Source organism: Petromyzon marinus, chromosome 51 (assembly GCF_048934315.1).
Source record: "Petromyzon marinus isolate PM22_M1 ecotype Great Lakes invasive population chromosome 51, UKy_Petmar_22M1.pri1.0, whole genome shotgun sequence".
Taxonomy (NCBI): domain Eukaryota; kingdom Metazoa; phylum Chordata; class Hyperoartia; order Petromyzontiformes; family Petromyzontidae; genus Petromyzon; species Petromyzon marinus.
In genome coordinates, this window is record NC_133717.1 from 13,800,253 (window position 1) to 13,815,655 (window position 15,403).

Genomic DNA, 15,403 nt, shown 5'->3' on the forward strand with positions numbered 1-15,403 from the left:
CTCTCTAGAGGCTATTGTAGGCCTACTCACTCACTCTCTCTCTAGAGGCTATTGTAGGCCTACTCACTCTCTCTCTAGAGGCTATTGTAGACCTACTCACTCTCTCTAGAGGCTATTTTAGGCCTACTCTCTCTAGAGGCTATTTTAGGCCTACTCTCTCTCTAGAGGCTATTTTAGGCCTACTCACTCTCTAGAGGCTATTTTAGGCCTACTCACTTTCTCTCTAGAGGCTATTTTAGGCCTATTCACACTCTCTCGTGGCTATTTTAGGCCCTCTCTCTCTCTAGAGGCGATTTTAGGCCTACTCACTCTCTCTAGAGGCTATTTTAGGCCTACTCACTCTCTCTCTAGAGGCTATTGTAGGCCTACTCACTCACTCACTCTAGAGGCTATTTTAGGCCTACTCTCACTCTCTCTAGATGTTATTTTAGACCTACTCACTCTCTCTAGAGGCTATTTTAGGCCTACTCACTCTCTCACTCTAGAGGCTATTTTAGGCCTACTCACTCTCTCTCTAGAGGTTGTTTTAGGCCTACTCACTCTCTCTAGAGGTTATTTTAGGCCTACTCACTCTCTAGAGGCTATTTTAGGCCTACTCACTCTTTCTTTAGAGTCTATTTTAGTCCTACTCACTCACTCTAGAGGCTATTTTAGGCCTACTCACTCTCTCTAGAGGCTATTTTAGGCCTACTCTCTCACTCACTCTAGAGGCTATTTTAGGCCTACTCTCTCTCTAGAGGCTATTTTACGCCTACTCACTCACTCACTCTAGAGGCTATTTTAGGCCTACTCACTCTCTCTAGAGGCTATTTTAGGCCTACTCACTCTCTCTAGAGGCTATTTTAGGCCTACTCACTCACTCTCTCTAGAGGCTATTTTAGGCCTACTCACTCTCTCTCTCTCTAGAGGCTATTTTAGGCCTACTCACTCTCTCTCTAGAGGCTATTTTAGGCCTACTCACTCTCTCACTCTAGAGGCTATTTTAGGCCTACTCACTCTCTCTCTAGAGGCTATTTTAGGCCTACTCACTCTCTCTCTCTCTAGAGGCTATTGTAGGTCTACTCACTCTCTCTCTAGAGGCTATTTTAGGCCTACTCACTCTCTCTCTCTAGAGGCTATTTTAGGCCTACTCACTCTCTCTCTCTAGATGCTATTTTAGGCCTACTCACCTTCTCTCTAGAGGCTATTTTAGGCCTACTCACTCTCTCTCTAGAGGCTATTGTAGGCCTACTCACTCTCTGTCTAGAGGCTATTTTAGGCCTACTCACTCTCTCTCTAGAGGCTATTGTAGGCCTATTCACTCTCTCTCTAGAGGCTATTTTAGGCCTACTCACTCACTCTCTCTAGAGGCTATTTTAGGCCTACTCACTCTCTCTAGAGGCTATTTGAGGCCTACTCACTCATTCTCTCTAGAGGCTATTTTAGGCCTACTTACTCTCTCTAGAGGCTATTTAGGCCTACTCACTCTCTCTAGAGGCTATTTTAGGCCTACTCACTCACTCTCTCTCGACGCTATTTTAGGCCTACTCACTCTCTCTCTAGAGGCTATTTTAGGCCTACTCACTCACTCTCTCTCTAGAAGCTATTGTAGGCCTACTCACTCTCTCTCTAGAGGCTATTTTAGGCCTACTCACTCACTCTCTCTCTCTCTAGAGGCTATTGTAGGCCTACTCACTCTCAATCTAGAGGCTATTGTAGGCCTACTCACTCTCTCTAGAGGCTATTTTAGGCCTTCTCTCTCTAGAGGCTATTTTAGGCCTACTCTCTCTCTCTCTAGAGGCTATTTTAGGCCTACTCACTCACTCTCTAGAGGCTATTTTAGGCCTACTCTCTCTCTAGAGGCTATTTTAGGCCTACTCACTCTCTCTAGAGGCTATTTTAGGCCTACTCACTCTCTCTAGAGGCTATTTTAGGCCTACTCACCCTCTCTCTAGAGGCTCTTTTAGGCCTACTCACTCTCTCTCTCGAGGCTATTGTAGGCCTACTCTCTCTCTCTCTAGAGGCTATTGTAGGCCTACTCACTCTCTCTAGAGGCTATTTTAGGCCTACTCACTCTCTCTCTAGAGGCTATTTTAGGCCTACTCACTCTCTCTCTAGAGGCTATTTTAGGCCTACTCACTCTCTCTAGAGGCTCTTTTAGGCCTACTCTCTCTCTAGAGGCTATTTTAGGCCTACTCATTCTCTTTAGAGGCTATTGTAGGCCTACTCACTCTCTCTCTCTAGAGGCTATTGTAGGCCTACTCTCTCTCTAGAGGCTATTCTAGGCCTACTAACTCTCTCTCTAGACTCTAGAGGCTATTGTAGGCCTACTCTCTCTCTAGAGGCTATTCTAGGCCTACTCACTCTCTCTCTAGAGGCTATTTTAGGCCTACTCACTCTCTCTAGAGGCTATTTTAGGCCTACTCTCTCTCTAGAGGCTATTTTAGGCCTACTCTCTCTAGAGGCTATTTTAGGCCTACTCACTCTCTCTAGAGGCTATTCTAGGCCTACTCACTCTCTCTAGAGGCTATTTTAGGCCTACTCACTCTCTCTAGAGGCTATTTTAGGCCTACTCTCTCTCTAGAGGCTATTTTAGGCCTACTCACTCTCTCTAGAGGCTATTGTAGGCCTACTCACTCTCTCTAGAGGCTATTCTAGGCCTACTCACTCTCTCTCTAGAGGCTATTTTAGGCCTACTCTCTCTCCCTAGAGGCTATTCTAGGCCTACTCACTTTCTCTCTAGAGGCTATTTTAGGCCTACTCACTCTCTCTCTAGAGGCTATTGTAGGTCTACTCACTCTCTCTCTCTCTAGAGGCTATTTTAGGCCTACTCACTCTCTCTAGAGGCTATGTTACGCCTACTCACTCTCTCTAGAGGCTGTGTTAGGTCTACTTTTCCACACTGGCCGGACGTCTTGGAAGATGTAACCCACACTTGTGTGTTTTTTTTAATTCCACCACACGCCACCTTGAAGTGCGGTTCAGGCAGCCCCCACGATTGGCGTGGGGAAGGAGGGAGGGAGGCCGTCATTCAGCAGTAGAATTACGATCCGGCTCTTGTTTTACTGAGGTGTGTCCCTCCCTCGAAGTTCGGTCTCAGTGGGCTGTCAGTCTTCCTGCTCCCATCGCTGCTGCTGGAACCCGTAGGCCGCTCAAAGGCGTCTCGAAAGTAGCTCTATAGCGTCCACTTCTGTGGGCCGTGCTCTCGCCACGCGAAAGGGGGGGCGAGACTTGCTCCGTGAGCGTCTCACGAACGGCTCCGATTTGCCGTTGCGTGAACGCGATGTCGGCGGCGCGCAATTGGGATTCAATAAAATTTGGGCGAACGTTTGGGTAAGAAAAAAAATGAAATGTTCAGATCGTTTGTTTCTCAGTCCACTTGTCCTGGTGAGGGTCACAGTAGCAGCAGCAGCAGCGTGTTGAGTCTAGTTGAGTAGAGTGGTCCACACTTCACTTTCCCTGGCGACAGAATCTAGCACTACACTACGATATACACTACTACACTATACACTACTACACTATACACTACTATACACTACACTACTATACAATACACTACTATACACTACACTATTATACACTACACTATACACTACTATACACTACACTATACACTACTATACACTACACTATACACTACACTATACACAAGCTCTAGCTCTTCCTGGGGGAATTCCCAGGCGTTCTCAGGCCAGCCGAGCGACACAGCCCCACCGCCAGCGTCTCCTGGCAGCAAAATGTTTAGTGGCGGTGCAGACCTCCCTTTCCCTGGCGACAGACTCCAGCACTACACTACTACTACACTATACACTACACTATATACTACTACACACTACTATACAATACGCTATACACTACACTATACACTACACTGTATACTACACACTACTATACACTACTATACAATACGCTATACACTACACTATACACTACACTATACGCAGACTGTAGCTATTCATGGGGCAATTCCCAGGCATTACCAGGTGAGCCGAGCGACTTCGTCTCGGCAGCGTTGCCTGGCCCAGCCCCGTGCTCAAATGATGATTTACGATATTTAGCCCAGGCCCCCCGAGACTCTTCATCTGTGGCGGAGGAGCCCTCCGAGATTCACTGCTCATCCTTTCGTGGAATGTCTTTAAATGCTCCCTCGGAGATTGCGCTGTTTGTACGCGCGCTTTGTTCGACTAGACGCGATAGCCCCGACGCAAGTTCATCATTTTACTCTTGAAGAGTTCTTGAGCTATTTTCTTCGTCAACGCCATTCTGACAGACGATTCCGTCACGTCCCTTGTTGGGCCAAAGTTGTGGCATCGTCGTCAGCATCCTCCTAGCGGTCATTTAATCTCACGTATTGACGCCTACCCACGCACTTCCACCGGTTCTGACAGCCCTTTGTCTATCCACTGCTGGATGAACAAGGCCACCTCCTACGCCGTGTCGGTCACGGGCGGTGGGAGGCGTTTGACCAGTGCCGGACTAAGCTCGTGCGGGGCCTGTAACATTTATTGTTATAAAGGGGCCCTAAATAACAAAAAAAACGTAAATATTAAAACACAATTTTTTTTTTACATGCGTAGTAAAGTTATTGTATTTTTGCATTTGCCATACAGCCAGATAATACGACAAATCGCTAACCTTAAACACCCGGTCGTTTGTAAAAGTTGAAAGCGGTATAGTACTATAGTAATAGAGCAAGTGCAGAATCACTGTGTAGCTACTACTTCACGTGAAGTACCTACTGCACGTGTAGTAGCTACTGCACGTGTAGTAGTAGCTACTGCACGTGCAGTAGCTACTACTACACGTGTAGCAGCTACGTAGCTACTACATATGTAGTGTAGCAGCAGCTACTGCACGTGTAGCAGCAGCTTATTGCACGTGTAGCAGCAGCTACTGCACGTGTAGCAGCAGCTACTGCACGTGTAGCAGCAGCTACTGCACGTGTAGCAGCAGCTACTGCACGTGTAGCAGCAGCTACTGCACGTGTAGCAGCAGCTACTGCACGTGTGCTACTGGGAGAATCCGGCACTGCGTGTGACCCTGCAACACCGCGCTGCTGAAGGGCGGTGGCGGGCGGCGCAGAATATCTCACGGCCCTCGCTGTTCGCGGAGTGCCGCCACCCGCGAGGATTCCCCATCCCTCCTGCAAGCCCGGCACGTGCCACCACAGAGGCAGTGGCGAACACGTGATAGCAGACGTTTCAGGCAATGGGCCATCTCCATGACGCGCGGACAGAGAGGCCAGTGGAGAGACGGAGTGGCCAATGGACGACGTTTCGGGCAATGGTCCATCTTCACAGCACAGACGTTGGCTACTACATCTATTTATCTTTCAAAGCCACCGCGGAGATGTTGACTAGTGTAGTGGTGTTGTTGACGAGTGTAGTGGTGTTGTTGACGAGTGTAGTGGTGTTGTTGATTAGTGTAGTGGTGTTGTTGATTAGTGTAGTGGTGTTGTTGACGAGTGTAGTGGTGTTGTTGACTGGTGTAGTGGTGTTGTTGACGAGTGTAGTGGTGTTGTTGACGAGTGTAGTGGTGTTGTTGACGAGTGTAGTGGTGTTGTTGACTGGTGTAGTGGTGTTGTTGACGAGTGTAGTGGTGTTGTTGACGAGTGTAGTGGTGTTGTTGACTAGTTGTAGTGGTGTTGTTGACTGGTGTAGTGGTGTTGTTGACGAGTGTAGTGGTGTTGTTGACTGGTGTAGTGGTGTTGTTGACGAGTGTAGTGGTGTTGTTGACTGGTGTAGTGGTGTTGTTGACTGGTGTAGTGGTGTTATTGACGAGTGTAGTGGTGTTGTTGACGAGTGTAGTGGTGTTGTTGACTGGTGTAGTGGTGTTGTTGACGAGTGTAGTGGTGTTGTTGACTGGTGTCGTGGTGTTGTTGACGAGTGTAGTGGTGTTGTTGACGAGTGTAGTGGTGTTGTTGACGAGTGTAGTGGTGTTGTTGATTAGTGTAGTGGTGTTGTTGATTAGTGTAGTGGTGTTGTTGACGAGTGTAGTGGTGTTGTTGACTGGTGTAGTGGTGTTGTTGACTGGTGTAGTGGTGTTGTTGACTGGTGTAGTGGTGTTGTTGACGAGTGTAGTGGTGTTGTTGATTAGTGTAGTGGTGTTGTTGACGAGTGTAGTGGTGTTGTTGACGAGTGTAGTGGTTTAAAGCTTTCGTGACTGCAGTAATTCATATTCTTAGTTTTTTCGGTAAAGTCATGTTGAAGAGAAACAACAAAAATAACAAAATATATATATAAAACAATAAAAAATTCTCACGACGTTTCGACCATAACTCAAACGGTCATCATCAGGTGTGTCGGTTTGCATAAATTTATTTTGAAAACGGCATATTTATTTATATATATAAAAATAACGTTTGCGTCACGCGCAACGATTGGCAGTTTGCCAGGACTAGTCCATCTATTTTTTGAAAAGAGGAGGGGGGAGACTAAATTTGTTTTTATGTATGCTGTCTGAAAGCCACTGTAAGCGTGAACAATCAATCAAGAACTGAAATGATTTATCAAATCTTTCCAATGATTGCTAAGATAGAATCCATCTTCTCGGTTGAAATTGTCTCTGTGCTTGTATATGTGGATAGCCTCATGAACGAATCTCTCATGGAAGCCAGATGGCTTACAAATAACCTCCGTCTTGGAAAAGTCAATGGCATGTGAGCCTACTGAATTAGAACAATGATCTGCTACGGCCGAGGTGTTGGTCCTACCGTGTTTAAGGTCTGCTTTATGTTCACGAATGGACTAGTCCTGGGCAAACTGCCAATCGTTGCGCGTGACGCAAACGTTATATTTTTTTATATATATAAATAAATATGCCGTTTTCAAAATAAATTTATGCAAACCGACACACCTGATGATGACCGTTTGAGTTATGGTCGAAACGTCGTGAGAATTTTTTATTGTTTTATATATATTTTGTTATTTTTGTTGTTTCTCTTCAACTATACTTTACCGAAAAAACTAAGAATATGAGTGTAGTGGTGTTGTTGACGAGTGTAGTGGTGTTGTTGACTGGTGTAGTGGTGTTGTTGACGAGTGTAGTGGTGTTGTTGACGAGTGTAGTGGTGTTGTTGACTGGTGTAGTGGTGTTGTTGACGAGTGTAGTGGTGTTGTTGACGAGTGTAGTGGTGTTGTTGACGAGTGTAGTGGTGTTGTTGACGAGTGTAGTGGTGTTGTTGACTGGTGTAGTGGTGTTGTTGACGAGTGTAGTGGTGTTGTTGACGAGTGTAGTGGTGTTCTTGACGAGTGTAGTGGTGTTGTTGACTGGTGTAGTGGTGTTGTTGACGAGTGTAGTGGTGTTGTTGACGAGTGTAGTGGTGTTGTTGACTAGTGTAGTGGTGTTGTTGACGAGTGTAGTGGTGTTGTTGACGAGTGTAGTGGTGTTGTTGACGAGTGTAGTGGTGTTGTTGACTGGTGTAGTGGTGTTGTTGACGAGTGTAGTGGTGTTGTTGACGAGTGTAGTGGTGTTGTTGACGAGTGTAGTGGTGTTGTTGACGAGTGTAGTGGTGTTGTTGACGAGTGTAGTCGTGTTGTTGATTAGTGTAGTGGTGTTGTTGACGAGTGTAGTGGTGTTGTTGACGAGTGTAGTGGTGTTGTTGACTAGTGTAGTGGTGTTGTTGACGAGTGTAGTGGTGTTGTTGACGAGTGTAGTGGTGTTGTTGACGAGTGTAGTGGTGTTGTTGACTGGTGTAGTGGTGTTGTTGACGAGTGTAGTGGTGTTGTTGACGAGTGTAGTGGTGTTGTTGACGAGTGTAGTGGTGTTGTTGACGAGTGTAGTGGTGTTGTTGACGAGTGTAGTCGTGTTGTTGATTAGTGTAGTGGTGTTGTTGACGAGTGTAGTGGTGTTGTTGACGAGTGTAGTGGTGTTGTTGACTAGTGTAGTGGTGTTGTTGACGAGTGTAGTGGTGTTGTTGACGAGTGTAGTGGTGTTGAGTTCGTCTGTTGTTGTTGTTGTTTGTGCGCCACAGCCGGACAGACGTTTAGTAAAATAAGTGCAGTAGTCACCCACATTTTACCCCGCCACACGCGACTGGTCGCCCATGGGCTGTCCGTGTACCTCTGCTGGACATCTGTTAAAAAAAGAGCTTCATAGCTCATCGGATTCCTCCAGGATAAACAAATATTCTGATTCCGGGGGCCAGGCGGTGGCGAGAGGTTTTAAGAAACTTTCCTGCCGCGCCGGGGAGATGGAATCGAACCTGCGGACCTCCGTGCCGTGTGTCCAGGGCGCTGCTGACCGTTAACTCCACCGTGGCAGCGTTTGACCCGACCACTTTTTGCCGGTTTCCGTTATTAATTTGACTTGCGCCACGAAAAAAACAATTTCCGCGCTTATTAATTTCCACATTTGACAATGAGCTGGAAAGCCGTGTCGCCGACGAACAGGCGAGAGGGAAAGTCACCTCGCATTTGTTCAAGAAAGCCTGACTCTCGCTGACGAGACTCCCAATGTCGAAACTGGATTGCATTAAACCGATGCTTGCCGATCAGATGCCCTCCCAGAAGGCCGTGTGACCGATGGGTTGTGTGTAAACGAAAAAAAACCTTTTTTTTTAATTCACAGAGACAAATAATGGCAGGAGGTTGGTTTTTTGACGCTGAGCGATTACTTTTGCCTCATGTTTTATCTCTCGTAGACTCACCTTTTCGGAATCTGCCGCAACCGGCGTTAACGGTTAGCAGCGCGCGCTGGACACTTGCAATCCAGAGGTCGCCGGTTCAAACCCCATCATTCGGCAAGGCGGTCGATACGAAGTGGGCCCAGTTTCTCAAAGCTCCCCCCTCCCCCCGCCATCCAGTGGTTCACGTGCGGTAAAGTGTTGGCACGCCCGACGCTTCCAACACGTCTCGTCGACGCTGAACAGCGCGGAACCTTCCGCCGGCGGGTGGCGTGAGCCAGCGATTGCAGGGCTGCACCTTTAACAGTCAACGATAACTTCGCAGCGCGGGGCGACCGCGAGGGACGGCGCCGCGGCCGTCTCACCGGAAGGGGGAAAAGTTTTTTTTCGATTTCGGCAAATTTCTACGACGACGCCGCGTGGCCGCGCTCAACGACATCACGGGATCGTCAGTTCGCACCGCCGCGGCATTAACCAGGGCGGCCTGGGCGGATTCGAACCGCGAACCTCCGCGGCGACCGCGCCTACCGCCGGGGCCCGCGTCGCCTCCGCCTTGACTTTGACCTTTACACCTACCTTGACCTTTGACCTGACCTTTGCCTTGACATTTACCTTGACCTAGACCTTTACATTTACTTTGACCTTTACCTTGACCTTTGCATTTACCTTGACCTTTGTCTTGACCTTTGCATTTACCTTGACCTTTGTCTTGGCCTTTGCCCTTAAATTTACCTTGACCTTTGTCTTGACCTTCACTTTGACCTTGCACTTTACATTCACCTTGCCCTTTACCACGAACTCCCTCCTCCTCCTCCCCTCACCACCCCCCCCCCCCCACCGCAGGGCATGGCATGCACGGCATGTTCGAGATGCTCTCCTCCTGGCGCAAAAGCAAGGACGAGCTCGGGGTGAAGGAGCGCCTGGCGCTGGTGTACACGGACACCATGGTCTCCTTCACGCTCACCAGCGCCATGTACCTGGTCACCTTCGGCCTGGGCGCGAGCCCCTTCACCAACCTGGGTGCCGTCAAGGTGTTCTGCCGCAGCACGTGCGTGGCCATCCTCTTCAACTACCTCTACCTGCTGTCCTTCTTCGGCTCGTGCCTCGTGTTCGCCGGCTACGTGGAGGCCCGCGGGCGGCACGGCGCGCTCTGCTGCGTCGCCGTCCCCACGCCGCCGCCGCAGCCGCCGCCGCCGCCGCCGCCGCCGCAGCAGCCGCCGGCGTCGGCGGAGGGCACCGGCGACGCGGACGCTCCGCCGCAGCCGCCGCCGCCGCCGCCGCCCCCGCCGCGGAGGGGCTGCTGCCGCGTGACGCAGCGGTCGCACCGCGATCACCACCGCGCGACGCCGGGCGCGAGCGAGAACCCGGCGTACGACTTCCACGTGACGGTGTGGTTCCTGCGCGAGCACTGCGGGAAGTGGCTCACCAACACCTACGTGAAGCCCTTTGTGGTGCTGCTCTATCTTGTCTATGTGTCCTTCGCCATGATGGGATGCCTGCAGGTCAGAGTGCACTTTCGTTTTCGTGCTTTGCCGGTTGGGTTTTTTTGTCCGTTTGCGTTTGATGTTTGTTTGTTTTCGCTGACGCTTTACAGCCTCTGGGTTGAAAAGCGGCGTCGCGTCTACGTGTGCGTCCCTTCTGTCTGTGTGTCCTGCGTGGTGATGATGGGATGCCTGAAGGTCAAAGTGCGCTTCTGTTTTCTTTGTTGTGATCTACGTTTAGTTCGGGTTTTTTTTTTCTCCCCGACCTAAGGTCGAATGGGACATCGTGTCGACACGCCCTCTGCGATTATTGATGCGGTGCCCGGTTTAATTTCGGCCGGAGCCCTCCGGGACCGAGCTCCAGAAAGTGTCTCCCCACCCCCTGCTCTCTGTCAGTGAGGGTGGAAGGGGGTGGGGAGACGTGGGAAGAGTTTTCAGAACCTGGTGATTGGGAAAGCCCCAGAAAATATTCCATGAGTTTGTGGTGTTTTGTTTGTTCCGAACTGCACTGCTCACCTCACCGTCTACATCATCACCTCGTCTGGACCCGTTATCTCACCTTGCCCTCAACTCCCCCAGTCGCTCTCGCTCAGCAGCCTCTTCTACTCAAGCCGGACAATACCCACGCTCGATCCCGACCTCGCCCCGTGCCGCCTGACTCCCCTGCCCCGCCTCTACCCCCCCTCGCCCCGCTACTTCTCCTCACCTCGCCTCCCCGATCTCTTCTCCCCTCCCCTCGCCCACGTCTCCTCACCCGCGTCCCCTCACCCGCCCCCCCTCCCCGGCACCTCCGCCGCCGGGCCCCCCAGGTACGAGAGGGCTGCGACCTGGGCCGCCTGCTGGCCACGGACTCGCGCACGCTCCGCTACCGCGCGCTGCAGCGCGAGTACTTCAGCAGCTACGGCCCGGCCATCGGCTTTTACGTCTACGAGCCCCTCGACTACTGGAACGAGAGCGTGCAGGAGGGCCTGCGCGCCATCACCGCCGGCTTCGTGCGCTCCTCCTGGCTCGAGAGCTTCCTTGCCTTCCTCGAGAAGTCCAACGGCACCGCGGCCGTGGGGCGCGAGGCGTTCGTGCGCGCCCTGCTGCGCTCCTTCTTCGCGGCGAGGCCCTTCGTGGGCTTCGCCGACGACCTCATCCTCGCCACGAGCAACGGCTCGGTGGACATCTCGGCATCGCGCATGTACCTGGCGGCCGGCCGGACGGCGCTCGCCCGCGAGGAGGTCTCGGGCCTGCTGGACACGCTGCGCCGGCGCTCGCTCGCCTCCGACGTCAAGTTCGTCATCTTCAACCCGTCGTTCGTGTTCGTCGACCGCTGCGCCTCCTCCATCGGCTACTCGGCGCTCACGCCGTGCGCGGGGGCCCTCGCCGCGCTGCTTCTCTCGGCGCCGCTCTCGGCCGAGCCGCTGGCCAACGCGTGGCTCTCGCTGTGCGCGCTCTCCGCCGGCTTCGGTGCTCTCGGCTACATGACCCTGTGGGACGTGCGAGTCGACTTCGTGTCGGCCCTCTGCCTCGTCTTCGGCGTCAACTACGCGGTGGAGCACTGCGCGCCGCTCGTGGCCGCGTTCGCCGCGGGCCAGGAGCTCACGCGCACGCGCTGGATACAGGTGGCCGTCGAGCTCAACGGCTCGCCCGTCCTGCAGAGCCTGGCCTGCTTCGCCGCGGCCCTCGCCCCGCTCTCGCTGGCGCCCTCCAACCTCACGTACACGCTGTTCCGCGGCCTGCTCGTGGCCGCGCTCGCCGTCGCGTTCCACGTGCTCGTCGTGCTGCCCGTCGTCCTCACCTTCTTCCCGCCGTCCAAGCGCAGGAGGAGGAGGCGGCGGGGGGGAGGGGGCGGCGGGGGCGGCGGGGGGGGCGGCGCCGGGGGGGGGCGCCGCACCGGCCGCCGGCCCAAGCGGCCGCCGCCGGAGCCGCGCGACGAGATCGAGTGCGTGGAGCTGCACAGCGCCAACCGCGTCACCGCCGATCGGGCGACCGCTGTGTGAAGGGGGGGGGGGGGGGGGCTGGGCACATTGTGGAGGGGAGGGTGGGAAGGCGGGGGAGGGGGGGGGGTCGCGGACGTCGTGCCGGAGGTCGACCCGTGGCACGGCGGATCTTGTCGGAGTAGTTTGGGAGAGGCGGTGCTGCGGGGATGCCGACGGGCGGCTCTCTTGGGGGGCGCGTCGCCCGTCGCGACCGCCGTGCGCCCCCCCCAGGTTAGGGGCTCGGGCCGCGCATTGAGCGCTTCCCCTCTCAGGCTTTCGCGTCCTCGGGAAAAGTCCCGGGCGGGGAGCGCTGGGAATTCTCGTCCGTGCCCTGGAGAGAGCAAACCGGCGCGCAAAGGAGGACTTCGTTTAACCCATCGCAGGGGGGGCCACTTGGGGCTCCTGAAGGTGCCCCCCCCCCCCGCAGCGAGCGCCGCGTGGGAGAATGAATGCTGAGCACGTGGAAGACCGCGCTTTGGAAGAGAGCTGTCTCCCCTGCAGGTGCAAGAACGTGCATCCCGAGCTGCCCGACGCAAGCCCGGAGCTCAGAATCGCTCGCCAAAATCACTTCACTTGGAGGAAAATAAAACAATGCAAACCCCCACGTAGCGACCGTCGCTGCCTTTCCTGGGAATGCGAATTCCCACTCGCAGGCTGACACTGCGCGCGCCGTTTAACGAGCGGGGACAGCTGCCGCTGGGCGGTCCCCCGTCGACGAGGCTGCAGCGGAAGGCGTTGGAGCGGTTGAGATGAGATGCGGACGGAGGGACGTCTCCGCGCCCTGCGAGCGAAGGCAAGTGCTGACCCGCTGGAAGGTAGTCCCGACATTCCGGGTGACGTCGCCGCGAGGTAACGCGGCTCCGCACGCGAGGGCGCGCCGGGAGTCGACTCGAAAGCAATTCCTCATGTCCCCGCCCACGTGGTTCAGCGGCAGAGCGAGCGCCTCGGGATTGGAAGGGCCCAAGTTCGAATCCTGGCGGTGGGGGCGAGTTGATTCGGCCCCCGTAACTCCTCCCACGTGGGCAAGATCAACGGCGGTTGTTCTGCGGATAGACTCGCCCCTGCCATGAGAACGTGGAACTTCCGATACTGGGTCAGGGCTGTGAACGGGAGCGCCGTCTCAGTTGCTCGTTGGAGCAGGAAATTACTTTGACTTTTTTTAAAATTACCAAATCTTATAAATTATACCGGACAAATTATATAATATCAGAGTATATTATATTTTATTTTTTCCTTTTAAGGCCGCAGTGTTTATTGACGAATGTGCCGAGTTTTACTTCGTTTGTTTGTGTACCACTGTCAACGCAACAGCAGTAGCAACTTCACCAGATGATGAACTTCATAAGGCACCTGATCATAATGGCACATGATGAAAACAGAAGGGATCATTGTTACCGTCCGTTGTGTTGCGTCCACCTTTGAGATAAGACCTCCGCTCACGCGCCACCGCCAGAGAATTCTGCGGGATTGTCTGTTACTTGCCGTTCTTATTAAACGACATATGTCGTTGGCTTGCTGTGATGCTGGCAGCCAACACATACGTAGGAGTACACGTGCCACAATTGCATATACAATTGATCGGTAATCGGAATTGTGATCTCGGGATGGGTGAACGTTGATAGAATCATCGGGGCGAGGAGGGGGATGTACCTGGCAGACCTCGCTTAGCTCGTCTCCGGAGAGCGCCACCACTCCGGTGAATCGATTATCACAATTTTGCGATCATGCTTATATTTAGAAAAATTCTACAAAAAATTGATTCGTTTAGCCGCAGGAATGTGGAGTGAGGGCGTCGCTGAGGCGAAGGTCTCGGCAACCAAAGTAACAAGCAGAGACAGTTTTTTTGTTTTTCCAATTCGGTAAAAAAAACCTCAGTATTTTTGGAGAGCCGCGGCCCACATAGTGGTGAATATAGGCGAGGCGTTGGGCCCTTAATGAATGACGGAGTTGGCCCTTGAAGAGTGGCACGCACGCACGCGGCTCTGGAGCCGCAGGCTGCCAACCCCTGACGACTGAGATCATCACGGAGGTGACTGAGAGTGACCCGGACTGGGCGCGCAGCGGCTTCTACAACCTCGTCTCCCACCTCGTCTCCCACCTCGTCCCCACCTCGTCCCCCACCTCGCCTCCCACCTCGTCCCCACCTCGTCCCCCACCTCGCCTCCCACCTTGTCCCCCACCTCGTCTCCCACCTCGTCCCCACCTCGTCTCCCACCTCGTCCCCCACCTCGTCCCCACCTCGTCCCCCACCTCGTCCCCACCTCGTCCCCCACCTCGCCTCCCACCTTGTCCCCCACCTCGTCTCCCACCTCGTCCCCCACCTCGTCCCCCACCTCGTCCCCACCTCGTCTCCCACCTCGTCCCCACCTCGTCCCCCACCTCGTCCCCCACCTCGTCCCCACCTCGTCCCCCACCTCGCCTCCCACCTCGTCCCCACCTCATCCCCACCTCGTCCCCCACCTCGTCCCCACCTCGTCCCCCACCTCGCCTCCCACCTCGTCCCCACCTCGTCCCCCACCTCGTCCCCACCTCGTCTCCTACCTCGCCTCCCACCTCGTCCCCCACCTCGCCTCCCACCTCGTCCCCCACCTTGCCTCCCACCTCGTCCCCACCTCGTCCCCCACCTCGTCTCCCACCTCGTCCCCACCTCGTCTCCCACCTCACCTCCCACCTCGTCTCCCACCTCGTCCCCATCTCGTCCCCCACCTCGTCTCCCACCTCGTTCCCCACCTCGTCCCCCACCGCTGCCTTGTAGGAGCAGTACAGTAGAATGCACTCATAAGTACAGGATATAATACTTACCGATATTATACATTTAATTAATTAAATCATGTTTATAATCTTTGTAATTAAAATTATTAGCGCTATTACCGATACTAAGATACTATTACCGATACCCCGCAAAGTTAGAGTGTATATACACAATGGTATCATTGGACCCCTCCCCCCTCTTGTAGCGGCTGATTCGGTTAGCGCCCACTTCTCCAGGAACAAACGCTAAGCGAGGTCTGCCTGTACAGGGACTTCTCTATTTACGAACGAGTTAGGTTCCAGGTCTGTTCATAAGTCGATTTGTTCGTAAGTCCAACTTTACTCCTGTCGATTCCAAACATTGTTGTACGGCATGTACACTAAACACGGGTAATGGCTTTAAAAGTTGTATAATCTCCTGTAGATGTAGATGCCACTGGTTCTTCACGTTCTGCAGATGTAGATGCCACTGGTTCTTCACGTTCTGCAGATGTAGATGCCACTGGTTCTTCACGTTCTGCAGATGTAGATGCCACTGGTTCTTTACGTTCTGCAGATGTAGATGCCATTGGTTCTTCACGTTCTGCAGATGTAGATGCCACTGG

The 15,403-nt window shown here is 53.2% G+C and overlaps 1 protein-coding gene across 1 annotated transcript in view; it reads left to right on the forward strand.

Moving 5' to 3' along the window:
- LOC116953314 (patched domain-containing protein 1-like) overlaps positions 1 to 12,800 on the forward strand; it is a 49,085-nt gene extending 36,285 nt beyond the window's left edge. Inside the window, exons 3-6 of the mRNA XM_076074886.1 lie at positions 9,446 to 9,797; positions 9,897 to 10,104; positions 10,893 to 12,064; positions 12,701 to 12,800. Coding sequence (XP_075931001.1) covers positions 9,446 to 9,797; positions 9,897 to 10,104; positions 10,893 to 12,064; positions 12,701 to 12,800 — 1,832 coding nt within the window. The remainder of the gene's footprint in view (positions 1 to 9,445; positions 9,798 to 9,896; positions 10,105 to 10,892; positions 12,065 to 12,700) is intronic.
- The last annotated feature ends 2,603 nt before the right edge of the window (positions 12,801 to 15,403 follow it).